A 16,679-nucleotide genomic window follows, 5' to 3' on the forward strand; every position below is an offset into this window, starting at 1 on the left:
CAGGATGGTCTCGATCTCCTGACCTCGTGATCCGCCCATCTCGGCCTCCCAAAGTGCTGGGATTACAGGCTTGAGCCACCGCGCCCGGCCGAAAATGTTTTCAAGTATTTAGTTCAATTTGAATGCATACTTCTAATACTTACTCTTTGATTGCATATACATATTTAAAATCAGATAAAAATAATAATTTAAGAAACATTTTCCCCTGCTTTCTTGTTTCATGAGAATTGTATTTGAACTTTTCACAGTCATTGCTGGTGTCATGGTTGTGGTTATGAGTGCGGCACTCTCAAAAGCCTATTGGCACTCTGCGATTTCCACGACAAAGTTGTGAGATATAGCACTTTTGGAGTCTGTGTTCAGATATTTAAATTTGTCTCTGGAATTTTATTCCCATTTGCAAATCTCTGAGTACCACTAGGAGAGTTGACTTTTTATTCCTTCCCTAAATATATGCTCATAACTTCTACAACATAATACTTATCATATTGCTTCTTAAGTGATCTTATTTTACAAAGTTATGCAATACTTGTGACATTACACCTTAAGGAATAATGGCCCAAATATAGATGAAATTTTGTTACCCTGAAAAAAAAAATTCTGGTTGGGTGAGGGCCACCTGTAATCCCAGCAATTTGGGAGACTGAGGCAGGCAAATCACTTGAGGTCAGGAGTTCCAGACCAGCCTGGCCAACATGGTTAAACTCATCTCTACTAAAAAGACAAATATTAGCCAGGCGTGGTGGCGTGTGCCTGTAATCCCAGCTACTCAGGAGGCTGAGGCATGAGAATTGTTTGAACCAGGGAGGTGGAGGTTGTAGTGAGCCACAGTGGCACCACTGCACTCCAGCCTGAGCGATACAGTGAGACTGTCTTAAAAAAAAATCTGTTGAATATTTTCTATACGCATTCCAGTTTTCCAATTCAGCCTTGTTGGAAGTTGTTTCATGCTAAGTAAGATAACTTCCCCAAACAGTATGTTATTGTTCAAAGTAAACATAATTGAGAGAATGCCCTACAATATAAGACTCTTCAAGGATTTGAATATAAGACACCACCTTCTCTTTTGAAAGATAATTTTGGGAACAAAACCTCACCTTCTGTGGGAGATGTAGGATACATCAGTCAATCGTAGCAATCAAATAGACTTTCAAAGCATTATGTTGGCGCTGTTTTTATTTGACATACATTATTTTTACAGACTACTAAATTCTCAAACATATGAAGTATTGAGTAAGGTTAATTAGCATCTAGGAAATGCAAGAGGTTGGAAATCCATCTTCAGAATGCATTTAAATGTTTTCTGTCTTCTAGATCTTTGTTGTTCTTACGCTGCTTTCTGCTGGTCTTGCCATCGGCCATGCTTATTGGGAAGCACAGGTGGGCAATTACTCTTGGTATCTCTATGATGGAGAAGATGATACACCCTCCTACCGTGGATTCCTCAATTTCTGGGGCTATATCATTGTTCTCAATACCATGGTACCCATCTCTCTCTATGTCAGGTAAGGCTGTCCTCTCTGGCATTTTGCTTTAATGGAAGAGTGTTGTACCTTCTCCCAACGTAGTGCCTTCATTTCTAACAATCATTGTTTCAAAGGTCACAAAGAACAGGTAAGAAAATCACGTTCATTTCAGAACTGAGAGTAAGAGAGGAAAAGGAAATTAACATTTGAGTATCCACTCTGTGCCAGGCACCTTTTATCTCATCCTGTTTGCAGATAAGGCTAGGGAATTTCAAAGATCGATTGATACTCCTGTAGTCATTGTCTTATTAGTGAGGTTCCCTTCACACCGGGTTCCAAAGCCCAGACTTCAGAAAGAACCTGGGAGGAGGGGAAGATTTAGCATGTGATGGAAAAACTTAGTTTTCTCTTTCCGAAGTGGTCCTCACCTCTTATCTGAGCCTTCCTTATTATCATCTGCCACACCTAAGGTGGAGAACTTGTGCTTTCTGGCCACTACCTCCTGGTAGGAAAGAAATTCCCTGTCCTTCATCAACCTCTCAAAATGTTCTCTTTTTCATCTCAAATCTCAATCACAACAACAAAGTCAGGGGCATATATCTCTGATAAGTGGTAAGCAGCCGATCTGGTGATATTTCTTAATTTTTCACTTTTACTTTTTTTTTCGAGATGGAGTTTCACTCTTGTTGCCTAGGCAGGAGTGCAATGGCATGATCTTGGCTCACTGCAACTTCCGCCTCCCGGGTTCAAGCGATTCTCCTGCCTCAGCCTCCTGAGTAGCTGGGATCACAGGTGCCCGCCACCACACCTGGCTACTTGTCTTTTTAGTAGAGACGGGTTTCACCAAGTTGGCCAGGCTGGTCTTGAACTCCTGACCTCAGGTGATCTGCCCACCTCGCCTCCCAAAGTGCTAGAATTACAGGCGTGAGTCACCACTCCTGGGAATTTTCTCTTTTTAACAGGAAAGTTCACTGCCCTTGGCCAAACTGACTTTGAGAGCTTTTTGGGAGGGTTAGTGCTTTGGAATAAACCCAGCAGCCACAGTTCATTCTTAGTTCTAATAAAGAATAGCCCAGAGACATAGGGATCACATACACACCTATAATTAGAGGCATTTATTTTATTTTAGTGTCATTATATGTGCATTTGCTTTATTTTTAATTTGATTACACGTAGTTACTGTTGTTCTTCTAACATGAAGGAAAGCCCTGGGGCAGCCATCTGTTCCACGGCTACTGTGAGAAAAACTGAGATGAGTGTTACCTTTGTCAAGGGAACTGTTACACAGAGAATTTTGCCTAAAACTATCAATGTGTATTATAAAAGAAACTGTATACATAATTTTGTATAAAGGTATGTCACGTGACAAATATGATTTCTTTATTTTCTTGGAGATAAAGGTCCTTTGAAAACATGCTGGAGCAAGTTCTTCCAGATAGTATCTCTGCTTTGACTTCAACCCTCATTCAGAATAAACGCACCCCGCAAGGCCCCAAGTGTGATCTGGTGCTCAGCCTTCCACTCTGCCTGTACCTTCTGCACCTCAGCCCACCTCCCTGGGCTTCTGCCACTCTGGCCCCTTGATATTCTTCCTGCCACAGGGCCTTTGTACCTGCCCTTTTCTCTGCCAGGAGCATCCTTATGTAGGTATCTATCTGCTCCCCTTTCACTAAAAAGGACTCTACTCAGACAACACCTTATTACCATGGCCTTTCCTGACTCATTCTGTTTCTGACCACTTCTCCTCCGTGGAGATCTTCATATCTCCTTACCTTGCTTTGCTTTGATTTTTGTTTGTTTGTTGTTTGTTTTGTTTTGAGACAGAGTCTTGCTCTGTTTCCCAGGCTGGAATGCAGGAGCACGATCTCAGCTCACTGCAACCTCCACCTGCCGGGTTCAAGTGATTCCGCTACCTCAGCCTCCCTAGTAGGTGGGATTACAAGCACATGCTACCATGCCTGGCTAATTTTTGTGTTTTTAGTAGAGATGGGGTTTCACCATGTTGGTCAGGCTGGTCTCGAACTCCTGACCTCATGATCTGCCCACCTCGACCTCCCAAAGTGTTGGGATTACAGGCGTGAGCCACCATACCTGGCCTCTGCTTTGATTTTCCGCAGAGAACTTCTGTCTCTGATACAGCCTCTCTTTATTAGTTTATATATTTGTCTGTCTCTACTAGAAAGTAACCTCCTTAAGAGAACGGACTTTGTTTTGTTTACAGACACGTCCCCTGGACCTAGAATGGTATCTGGTGCATAGTAGGCACTTAAGAAATATTTATGGAAGGGAAAGACGTGGGGAGAGCATTATTTTTCCATCTGTTTAACTTGTTATGGACTTCCTTTGCCCACCTAACAATTGCTGGCTATGTAAACAGCTTCCTTATAACTGAGATAGGTAATGTCCCTTACAGTTTTAAAATGCAGATGATCCTTTTATAATATCTTATTTTGGATATTCTATAACCTTATCATAATTTAGGGATCATGATTTGGGGTATTTGTCAAAAGCCTTTTGCCCTATTTGAGAGCGCAGAGGAGTCTGTACCCTAGGGTGTTCTCACTCCCTCTGCCCTATCACTGAGGGCAAAGGTGAACGTGGCCATTCCAGTGCTCCTGGGTGCTATGGGGAATGGGGGAGAAGAGTCAGTCTTGCTGTGTCCACTGCTCTGTCATTGTTGCTGTGTCATCCATTCTGCTGGGCTGTGGATTCTGAACATGGGTGCCTTGGCTAAATGTGCCCAGGAGTGAGTGGCAAATCTCACTGAGCAATTTTGAATGGAAATTACTTGTCTAAAATCAGCTTGACCCTGATGCCTGAGAATGATGCATGTGGTTAGGAGAAACCAGAGGCTGAGTGCATAGGCTTGTCTCCTTGGAGAGGGCTTAGTTTGGGCTGATGTAACAAAAGATCTTTGAAATTTATTGCTCACAGTTCTGGAGGCTGGGAAGTCTTAAATCAAAGCATCGGCAGATTCAGGGTCTGGCAATGGCTCACTTTCCCCTTTATAGGCACAGCCGGTGCCTTCCAGCTACATCCTCACATGGCAGAAGGGGCAAGCAAGCTCCTTTGAGCCCCTTATTAAGGGCACTAATCCCATTCATAAGGGTGGAGCCCTCATGACCTAATGACCTTCGAAAGGCCCCACCTCAATACTGTTGAATTGGGGACTGGGTTTCAACATATGAATTTGGAGGGGGATTCTAACATTCAGACCATAGCAGTAAATAAGCAGCTTGCTCTTATCTGTACAATGAGAATAAAATCTCTACTACTTGCCACTCACATCTGAGCTCCTTACGGAAAATAATCTTCTGTCTTCCTAGCGTGGAAGTGATTCGTCTTGGACAGAGTCACTTCATCAACTGGGACCTGCAAATGTACTATGCTGAGAAGGACACACCTGCAAAAGCTAGAACCACCACACTCAATGAACAGCTCGGGCAGATCCATTATATCTTCTCTGATAAGACGGGGACACTCACACAAAATATCATGACCTTTAAAAAGTGCTGTATCAACGGGCAGATATACGGTGAGTGGAAGCCGTCACTCATTTTCTGGGTAAGTGGGGCTGCCTGCCGTGTGCAGGGCACTACCTGGACCAGAGCCTGTCTCCTGGCATTGCTGGTGCCCTCCCAATGCAGAGTCCTGCTGCTGGGACCATTCTCCAGCTGAGCACCAGAGAAGCACCATGGACAGCACTGGGGACACATGCGTGGGAGAGGACAGCGGCCAAAAGTGGGATCACGGCCGGGGCGGTGGCTCATGCTTGTAATCCCAGCACTTTGGGAGGGTGAAGCGGATAGATCCCACGAGGTCAGGGACTCAAGACCAGCCTTGCCAACGTGGCAAAACCCCATCTCTACTAATAATACAAAAATTAACCAGGTGTGGTGGTGGCACACACCTGTAATCCCAGCTACTTGGGAGGCTGAGGCAGAAGAATTGCTTGAACCCGGGAGGCAGAGGTTGCAGTGAGCTGAGATTGCACCGCTGCACTCCAGCCTGGCGACAGAGTGAGACTCTGTCTAAAAAAAAAGAAAAAACTTAGAAGTCTCATTACTATATGATCCAGCAATGCCACTTCAGGATATATACTCAAAAGTACTGAAACAGGGGCTCAAAGAGGTATTTGTACACCTGTGTTCATAGCAGCATTATTCACAATAGCCAAAAGATAGAAGCAACCCAAACGTTGATCAGTGGATGAATGGATAAACAAAATGTGGATACACACAATGGAATATTATTCAGTCTAACAAAGGAAGGAAAATTTGACACATGCTGCAACACAGATGAACCTGAACTCATTTATGCCAGAGGTGAAATTTTTTTGAATTTTTGCAATCAGAACTTGGTGACGACCTTGAGCAGTAGGATATAAATAACTCCCACATACTTAGCGTTCCAATAATGGAACACTAGGCATAAATGAGTTAAGGACATTATGCTAAGTGAAGTAAGCCAGTCACAAAAGGACAAATATTGTATAATTCTACTTATGTGAAGTACTTAGAATAATCAAATTTATAGAGACAAAGTAGAATGATGGTTACCAGGGGCTGGGGTCAGGGGAATTGGGAGTTACTGTTGATTGGGCACAGAGTTTCAATTTGGCAAGATGAAATAGCTGCACGACATTGTGAATATACTTGATGCCACTGAACCGTATGCTTAAAAGTGGTTAAAATGGGCTGGGTGCAGTGTCTCATGCCTATAATAATAAGACTTTGGGAGGTCAAGGTGGGAGGATTGCTCGAGGCCTAGAATTCTAGAACAGCTTGGGTAACAAAGCAAAAAATTTTTAAAAATTAGCAGAGTTTGGTGCTGCATGCCTATAGTTCCAGTTACCTGGGAGGCTGAGGCAGGAAGATCCCTTAAGCCTGGGAGTTGAAGGCTACAGTGAATACACCACTGCACTCCAGCATGGGTGACGGAGCAAGACCCTGTCTCAAAACAGCAACAACGAAACTTGGTTGGCTGGTGTGCAGGGGCTCACATCTGCAACCCCAGCACCTTGGGAGGCTGAGGCAGGCACATCCCTTGAGACCAGGAGTTTGAGACCAGCCTGGGCAACATGACAAAACCCCATCTCTGGCCAGGTACGGTGGCTCACGCCTGTAATCCCAGCACTTTGGGAAGCTGAGGTGGGCGGATCACCAAGTCAGGAGTTCGAGACCAGCCTGGCCAATATGATGAAACTCCATCTCTACTAAAAATACAAAAATTACCTGGGCGTGGTGGTAGGCACCTGTAGTCCCAGCTACTCAGGAGGCTGAGGCAGGAGAATCACTTGAACCTGGGAGGTGGAGGTTGCAGTGAGCAAGACTGTGCCACTGCACTCAAGCCTGGGCGACAGAGCGAGATTCTGTCTCAAAAAAAAAAAAAAAAAAACCAAAAAAACACACGCCTCTACAAAAAACAATAATAAAATAATAATAATACAAAAATTAGCCAGGCATGGTGGTATGTGCTTGTAGTTCCAGTTACTTGAGAGGCTGAGGTAGGATCACCTGAGCCCGGGGACATCAAGGTTATTGTGAGCTGGGTTTACACCACTGCACTCCAGCCTGGGTGACAGAGTGAAACCCTGACTCAAAACATCAAACCAAAAATTGGTTAAGATGGTAAATTTTGTTATGTGTATTTCACTACAGTTGTTTTGTTTTCTTTGTTGTTTTTGTTTTTAAGACGGTGTCTCACTGTCACCCAGGCTGGAGTGCAGTGGCGCGCTCTCAGCTCACTGCAACCCCTCCACCTCCCAGGTTCACATGATTCTCCTCCCTCAGCTTCCTGGGTAGCTGGGATTACAGGTGCACACCACCGTCCCTGGCTAATTTTTTTTTTTTTTTCCAGTAGAGATGAGGTTTCACCATGTTGACCAGGCTGGTATCGAACCCCTGACCTCAAGTGAACCACCTGCCTAAGCCTCCCAAAGTGCTGGAGTTACAGGCATGAGCCACCACACCTGGCCTACAATAGTCTTTTGTTTGTTTGTTTTGTTTTGTTTTCTTGAGACAGAGTCTAGCTTTGTCACCCAGGCCAGAGTGCGGAGGTGCAATCTTGGCTCACTGAAACCTCTGCCTTCCGGGTTCAAGTAATTATCCTGCCTCAGCCTCCTGAGTAGCTGGGACTACAGGTGTGTGCCACCATTTCCAGCTAATTTTTGTGTTTTTAATAGAGATGGAGTTTCACCATGACAGCCAGGCTGGTCTTGAACTCCTGACCCCAGGTGATCCGCCCATCTTAGCCTCCCAAAGTGCTGGGATTACAGGCGTAAGCCACCACACCCAGCCAATAGTTTTAAAATTGATTTCGGTTCTAATTTTCTGAAACATTTAGAAATTTAATTGTCTGTAAATTTACAAATAATATTAAGGTTAATACTAGATTCAAATAGAGTGTTCTCTATTTTAAATAGACTTAAAAACACAATTATTTAAAATGATATAGGGACATGCATATATACTTCCTACTTGTAGGAAACTGTACACCGTAAGTGCCTTTTCTCATAAGGAGTATCAGTGAAGATGGTGGGGCACTGAGGGGCTGAGGACGTGACTCACATGTGTGGATCCTTCTGACTTGGGGGAGGTAAAGCATTTCAAAGGATATGCCCCAGGCCCCTAGGAGAAAGTAGTAGGGACAGGCACCAGTATTTGAATAACTAGACCAGGGGTCATCTAACGTTTTCTGTAAAGAGCCAGATAATAAATATGTTAGCTTGTCCAGGCCATATATGGTCTTACCTCCACCACTACATAAGCAAAGCCATGTAAGGAGACAGGCGGAGAATCGATTTGTTTTATCTGGACACAGGTGGAGAATCAATTTGTTTTATCCTGTTTGTTTCTCAGGGGACCATCGGGATGCCTCTCAACACAACCATAACAAAATAGAGGTAAGGCCTTTAAGCTGAAGAATTGTTTGGGATGCTAGGGATGTCAGGGTCCCAGCAGGGCCATGCTTCCTTTGAAGGTCTAGAGAAGACTCTTTTCGTTGCCTTTTCCCTGCTCCTGGTGGTTGTCCACAGTCCTTGGTGTTCCTTGGCTTGGAGACTTGGAAACACAACTCTGTATCTCTGCTTTTGTTGTCACATGGTATCCCCCTGTGTGTCTGTGTGTCTCTGTGTCCACACTTCCCCTTCTAATAAGGATACCAATCATTGGATTAGGACCCACCCTAATTGAGTATCACCTCATTTTATCTTGATTACATCTGTAAAGACCCTATTTCTAAATAAGGTCACATTCATAGGTACCAGAGGTTAGAACTTCAACATATCTTTTGGGGGAACACAGTTTAGTCCACCACAAAGTACCTTTTTGACTGGGCTTGGTGACTCATGCCTGTAATCCCAGCACTTTGGGAGGCTGAGATGGGCAGATCAATTGAGTCAAGGAGTTTGAAACCAGAGAAACCCCATCTCTACAAAAAAAAATACAAAAATCAGCCAGGTATGGTGGTGCATGCCCATAGGCCCATCTACTCAGAAGGATTGCTTGAGCCCAGGAGACAGAAGTTACAGAGAACTGAGATCAAGCCACTGCAGTCCAGCCTGGGTGACAGAGTGAGACCCATATATGGTCATATATGTTTCCAAAAAAAAAAAGTATCTTTTTATTGAAGACAGTTGTGAGCCTCTTGACATTTAAGAATGTGCTAAAATCCTAAGGTGGTTTTTGCATAATTGAAACCTTGCCTTTCAAGGAAAGTTCATGTCATGTGTTAAGTGAAAAATATTTTATAAAATCATATTTTGTTTTTCTCCATTTCTTTCAGCAAGTTGATTTTAGCTGGAACACATATGCTGATGGGAAGCTTGCATTTTATGACCACTATCTTATTGAGCAAATCCAGTCGGGGAAAGAGCCAGAAGTACGACAGTTCTTCTTCTTGCTCGCAGTTTGCCACACGGTTATGGTGGATAGGACTGATGGTGAGCGTTTCTCTGGCATCTCAGGCATTAGAGACCAGGTTTTTTGTTTCCGGGTAACTCCTGCTTATGACTCAAATGCATGTCAAGTGGTACAAATCTGTCGCATATTCGAATGCAATGAATATTTTTCAGCACTTACCACTAGATGGTTTATGGAAGAGCAAAGTAGGAAACAAGCTTCTTGTCCCTGAAAATTTACATCTTATTCATAGTTATGGCTCCAGGTGTATTTTTTTCACTTTGCAAATGAAATCTTTTTGAAAGAAATGATTGATACTTGAATTATGATAGAAGAATCTAACTTTTCTTAGCACATTTATTACTGAGCATTTACTGAGTGTGAAAAGTCAAGCCTTATCTATATCAGAAATGGACTCTGAACTTGACTAATCTTTTCTACCAAATAATTTTAGATATATGCTCTTATTTACTAGATTCTGTTATAGTTTGGGTTTGAAATAATATCAGCCTTAGCCTGGATCTCTTCTGGGTGCCTTTTCCATTTAAAGGAGCATAATTAATGTGAATTTCATGGGAACAAGCAGAATGGCTTGTAAATTCCTTTGCAGAATCCTTCAATGCAGTTTGTGCCAGCTTTGTCACAGGAAGTTTGTCCTATATCAAGGAAAGCTAGTCATTTTATCACAAATGGACATAATGATAAGTTATATAGACACACATACACTTTATAGAAAGAGCAAAAGGAGTTCCTTTGGTGTTTCTGTAATGAAGCACAGTCTGCCTTCACTTCATTCATTCACTTCATCCACTTCACTACATCTTCCACTTTTTACTTCAGTCAGTGCAGCATACATAAGTCCCTCTCTGTTCTCAACCTTCATGTTTCATATGTAGCAGGTATGAAATTTCCAGAGAAGGAATATGCGTAAAAACTAAATGTGTAGGCCAACGCATGGTGGCTCACACCTGTAATCCCAGCATTTGGAAGGTCGAGGTGAGTGGATTGTTTGAGCTCAGGAGTTCAAGACCAGCCTGAGCAACATGGCAAAACCCCATCTCACCAAAAAATACCAAAAATTAGCCAGGCGTGATGGCACATGCCTGTAGTGTCAGCTACTCAGGTGGGGATCACCTGAGCCCAGGAGGTCAAGGCTGCAGTGAGCCATAGTCTCACCATTACACTCCAGCCTGGGTGATGGAATGAGACCCTGTTTTTCTCAAAAAAACAAAAAACAAAACAAAACAAAAAACACCTAAATGTATAGAAGTATGTGATACCTTTCAGCAAGTTTCAAAGAAACCCATTTTCCACAGATGAATCTAATATTGCAATGAAGCAAGGTAACAGAGTTCAGATTAGGGTGGATACATGGAAGGGTTTATCAGCAGACAATGTGGGGAAAGATAGAAAGGGACGATACCAGGTCATGAATCATGGAAGCAGAGGTCAAAGTCTATTTGACTCGCCAAGCCAATTTTACTCAGTCTGTAAGCATAAAGTCTGACATTACAAAGTCACCTGGTTCTCTTTGGTTTTGACAATTGTACTCTTCTCTGAGTACATGATAGTATTTTAAGGGCTAACTGGTCAACTTAGGGAAATGTAAATTCATCCTGTGGTCCCTATTCTATTTTTCCCCAGTGGGATATTATGGGAAGAGCCCTGGACTATGTGCTAGAGATGAGTCAGCCCAGTTTGGGTCCCTGTCTGAGAACCACCTTCCTCGGTGTTGTAGTAAGAAGGTTGGATGTACAAAGTTCCTTCCAGCAGGGAAGGTGGCTTTGTTTTCTTTTAGTTTGTTTTTATACCTTCAACTTTTATTTTAGGTTCAGGATATACATGTGCATGTTTGTTACATGGGTATATTGCATGATCCTGAAGTTTGGAGTACAATTGATCCCATCATCCAGGTAGTGAACACAGAACTTAATAGTTTTTTTTCTTTTCTTTTTTTTTTTTTTTTTTTGAGGCGGAGTCTCGAACTATCGCCCGAGCTGGAGTGCAATGGTGCGATCTCGGTTCACTGCAACCTCTGCCTCCTGGGTTCACACGATTCTCCTGCCTCAACCTCCTGAGTAGCTGGGATTACAGGTGCACACCACCATACCTGGCTAAGTTTTCATATTTTTAGTAGAGATGGGGTTTCACTATGTTGGCCAGGCTGGTCTCAAACTCCTGACCTCATGATCCACTGGCCTTGGCCTCCCAAAGTGCTAGGATTACAGGCGTGAGCCACTGCGCCTGGCCCTGATAACAAGTTTTTCAACCCTTGTTGCCCTCTCTCGCTCCTCTCTCTTGAAGTCCCCACTATCTATTTTTGCAGTCTTTATGTCCCAATGTACTCATGTACCCAGTGTTAAGTGAGAACATGTGTTAGGTATGTGGTCTTCTGTTTCTGAGTCAATTTGCTTAGGATAATGGCCTAATCTCTATTGTGACAAAGGACATGATTTTGTTCTTTTTTATGGCTGAATAGTTTTTTAGTCCAAGTGTCTTCCAGCAGTCATAAGGTTGAAATTTGGACCAAGTCTTTGACATTCTTCCCATCTCTGTTAGTCTACAATTCTGTGATTCCATTATTGGAAGGTAATGGAAAACATTTCTTTTTTCTTTAATGATAAAAAGATCAAGGTATTTGCTCTAGATATGATTGTCTTACTTGTGGGAACTTTACCACCTTTTATTATTTTGTTTCTTTTTTCTGCTGGAAATGCGTTTGCTGTCACTTATGCCATATATCGCTGTGCCAGCTTAAATTGCTGAAGGGAAAGGCTTTTTTCTCACCGCTGCTGATTTGTCTCTGGTTAAATACTTTGCCCTCTGGCACTTGTATATGTTTGCTACGTGGCCGGATTTAGGAAGTGCATTTATAGCTTCCAGTGAATGACTTTCTGGGTGAACTAATATAGAGAGATCCTAAAGTGTCATCTTTAATTATTAATTAGGAAGTGATTAATTCTGACTTAAAGAGTGAATCCTCTGAGCCAATTGTGAAGGAAGGAGGTGTGTTTAGCTCTCTCTGCCACCATTACCCCAGAGCACTGACCATTCTAAGTGAGACTAGGGGATAAACAGCTGCTCATGCATCTGTGGCCTTCATCCTGGTCAAAGTATTCTGGAAAACTAAATGCTCTTTCTGTCCAAAGTCATCTGGCCATGGAAATGCTTTTCCTTCTATTTTGAGACAAAATAACTAGAGTAGAAAAATAGAAGATCTTGGGTAGGCAGAGTATTTTTTAAACTTTTTACTGAAGTACAACATGTGTATACAGAGATATGTACGTATCATAAGTATATAACTCAATGAATTTTCACAAGCTAATACTCTTGTAATGAGCACCCAGATTTAAAAAAAAAAAAACATTGTCAATCCCCCTAGAATTCCCTTTACATTCCTTTCCAGTGATTAACTCTCCAGGAAAAGTACTTTCCTGACTATGAATAACACAGATTAGCTTTGTCAGTTTTTGGCTTATATAAGTGGGATCATGTAGCATATGTACTCTTTTGTGTATCTGGCTGTGAGATTTATTCCTATTCTTATTGGTTTTTTTCCTTTTTCCTAAAAGAGACTGCATCTTGCTCTGTCTGCCAGGCTGGAGTGCAGTGGAATGATCGAAGCTCACTATAACCTCACACTCCTGGGCTCAAGTGATCCTCCTGCCTCAGCCTTCTGAATAGTTGGGATTACAGGCATGTGCCACCGAACCTAGCTTATTCTTATTGTTGAAATGTAGTTGTGAATAGAAGACAGTTTTCCATCATTTAACTTTTAAACGTTAAGATATCGGATAGTGATCAAACTAAGGTTGGTTGGTTGGTTGGTTTCAACTTTTCTTTTCTTTTCTTTCTTTTTTTTTTTTTTGAGATGGAGTCTCGCTCTGTCACCAGGTTGGAGTGCAGCGGTGCAATCTCGACTCACTGCAACCTCCACCTCCTGGGTTCAAGTGATTCTCCTGCCTCAGCCTCCCGAGTAGCTGGGACTATAGGCACACATCACCATGCCTGGCTAACTTTCTATATTTTTAGTACAGACAGGGTTTCACCATGTTAGCCAGGATGGTCTCGATCTCCTGACCTCGTCATCTGCCTGCCTCAGCCTCCCAAAGTGCTGGGATTACAGGTGTGAGCCAATGCACCCAGCCTGTGTTTTTTTGTGTTTTGTTTTGTTTTGTTTTGTTTTTTATAAGGAGAATATAGCTATGGTAAAGAAAAAAATAGCCTGGGCAACGTGGTGAGATCCCATCTCTACAAAAAAATACCAACATTAGCTGGGCGTGGTGATGTGCGCCAATAGTCCCAGCTACTCGGGAAGCTGAGGTAGGAGGATCACTTGCGCTTGGGGTGATCGAGGCTTCAGTGAGCTGAGATGATGCCACTGCACTCCAGCCTTGGTGCCAGAGTAAGACCCTGTCTCAAAAAAACAAAAGATAGAAAGAAAACATACTCTTTCAGAGGGAAGATAAACTGGTACAACCTTCTTGGAAAACAAATTAGTAATGTATACCAATGAGTTTTAAAATTGTCAGTGTTCTGTGGCTCAGTATTTTCCTAATAGGAATCTGCTCTTAGAAAATAAGCCAGGGGCTGGGGCAGTGGCTCACGCCTGTAATCCCAACACCTCACGGACTGAGGCAGGCGAATCACTTGAGTCCAGGAGTTTGAGAAAAGCCTGAGCAACATGGTGAAACCCTGTCTTTACAAAAAAAATACAAAAAATTAGCTAGGTGTGGTGGCATGTACCTGTAATCCCAGCTACTTGGGAGGATGAGGTAGGAGGATCACTGAGCCTGGGGAGACTGAGGCTGCAGTGAGCCATGATCGTGCCACTGCACTGCAGCCTGGGCAACAGGGTGAGACCCTGTTTCAGAAAAACAAGAAAGAAAGAGAATAAGCCAGGTGTGGTGATATGCGCCTGTAGTCCTAGCTACTCATTAGGCTGAGGCAGAAGGATCACTTGGGCCCCAGAGATCAGGACCAGCCTGGACAACATAGGGAGATCCCTGTCTCTAAAAAGAAAAAAGAAACAGAAAAATCTTTGCACACATACAAAAGGGTTATTAAAATGTTATTTTTTGAGAGTAAAAAACTTTGGAAATAAACTAAGTGTCTGTAATGGGAAAATGATAACATGTTTACATCTGTTTAAATGTTTATAAAGAATTTAAAAAGGGATGGCAATATACTCAGATACAGCATTAAAATGGTCAAGATGTAAATGTATATTCAGCTTGATAGAAACAATTTCAGATACAGACATTTTAAAAGGCGCTGGAAGGAATGATAAAGTGTCGACACCTGTTGTTTTTCCTGTGGCTAGTGGGATTATGGGAATTTTCCCCCATTCTCCGCCAATGTTTCACTTTTAGTTTGTATTACTGTTTATAAGTCAAGATAAAACAAAGAAGTTTCCATCTTGGCATAACCCTTCAGAGTCAATGACTTGTTTTCCTGGGGATGCTTTGGGCTTTGCAGCCCAGCTGACCCCCACAAGAGCCTCAGCAGAGGCCTCAACAATGAGCTCTGCATTTGGTTTTACAGCTTTTCTGGGATTTCTCTTGCTTTCTTGTTAGGTCAGCTCAACTACCAGGCAGCCTCACCCGATGAAGGTGCCCTGGTAAATGCTGCCAGGAACTTCGGCTTTGCCTTCCTCGCCAGGACCCAGAACACCATCACCATCAGTGAGCTGGGCACTGAAAGGACTTATAATGTTCTTGCCATTTTGGACTTCAACAGTGACCGGAAGCGAATGTCTATCATTGGTAAGTCCCCCTCAGAGTCTGTCTATGAATCGCTCATTTAGATATTGCTTGTGCCCATTGTATTGAATGGCACCAGGATAAAGCAGCTAGCGAATGAGCTACTTGGCTCCTGGGAGATTTCTGCAGATTTTTTGAAACTGGTATTGTTTTCTTCATTCTTCACTATGTTCCCTACTCAAAGGGACAGCCGCAGTATCTCTGAATCTTGCAAATGCTGCTCATATTCTTTTTTAATCTCTCTTCTCTCTTTTTTTTTTTTTAGACGGAGTCTTGCTCTGTCACCCAGGAGTACAGTGGCGCGATCTCAGGTCACTGAAACCTCTGCCTCCCGGGTTCAAGCGATTCTCCTGCCTCAGCCTCCTGAGTAGCTGGGATTATAGCTACTGACATTCTTTAACCATGTGGGCTGCCAGATGCTGAATCTGGGGTGGCAGGTGGAACGCTTCTGAAGTAGCAGATAGACATTTGTAGCAGTCTTTTATTTTAAACAACACAAGCTCTTTTATTTTTGAGCACCTCTGAGTGCTGTCTTCTGTACTTGATGGCAGGGAAGGGAGGGCTCAGCAGGAAAAGATTTCTGAGAAAATCAAGGCTATGCTTATGAATCAAAATCATACCTGCAATGCAGGCACGTAACAGACCACCAAGTGAAGATGAAAATCACTTCCTACCACTGAACTGCTTTCAATTCGTAGTTTGAAATAATCTCAAACTTACAGAAAAGTTGCAAGAATGGTTTAAAGAACTCTCATACTCTTCCATATCCACCAATTGTTAACATTTGCCGTATATATATAATTTCATTCTATATATCTATATATATACACATACATATATATGTACACACACATACATACACATTATTGTTTTCTGAACCATTTGAGAATAAATTGCACTAGAAGGAGCAAGATTACATGATAAAAAAAAGAAAATAAAAATATAAAAAAGAGAGTCAATTGCAGGCCTAATGTCCTTTTCCCCTAAATACTATACTGTATATCATAGTAGGTATTTCCTAAGAACAGGAACACTCACTTATATATACAGTCCAATGATCAGAACCAGAAAATTTAAAACAGTACAATATTATCTAATCAATAGACTTTTTCAGATTTTACTAGGGAAGTTCATTCTTTATGTTTTTCTGGTCCAGGATCCAATCCAAGATCACAGGTTACATTAGGTGACCATGACTTTGAGTCAAGGATGGTTCAACCTCTTTTTGATCTTTCATCCACTGACATTTTTAAAAACCACATACTGGTTATTTTATAGGCTATCCCCCCACTTGGATTTGTCTGATATTCCCTCATGATTAGAGCTAGGTTACACATTGTTGGCAGGACGAGTCCATAAGTGATGCTGTGCTCTTCTTTAAGTATCACATCAGAAGGTATATATATACACACACACGTATATATTTATATGTATATATTTATACATATATGTATATATGTGTGTATATACATATATATGTATATATTTGTGTGTGTGTATATATGTATGTGTATATATTTTATTTATATATATATATATATATATATATA

At 42.2% G+C, this 16,679-nt stretch overlaps 1 protein-coding gene across 1 annotated transcript in view; it reads left to right on the forward strand.

Annotated features, from left to right (window-relative positions):
* Positions 1 to 16,679, forward strand: part of ATP8B1 (ATPase phospholipid transporting 8B1) — a 162,555-nt gene that overhangs the window by 111,012 nt on the left and 34,864 nt on the right. The window contains 5 exon segments of the mRNA XM_017890450.1: positions 1,315 to 1,505; positions 4,793 to 5,001; positions 8,327 to 8,370; positions 9,252 to 9,408; positions 14,944 to 15,152. Of these exon segments, the coding sequence (XP_017745939.1) occupies positions 1,315 to 1,505; positions 4,793 to 5,001; positions 8,327 to 8,370; positions 9,252 to 9,408; positions 14,944 to 15,152 (810 nt within the window).

This window comes from Rhinopithecus bieti, unplaced genomic scaffold, assembly GCF_001698545.2.
Source record: "Rhinopithecus bieti isolate Rb0 unplaced genomic scaffold, ASM169854v2 scaffold_17861, whole genome shotgun sequence".
Classification (NCBI taxonomy): domain Eukaryota; kingdom Metazoa; phylum Chordata; class Mammalia; order Primates; family Cercopithecidae; genus Rhinopithecus; species Rhinopithecus bieti.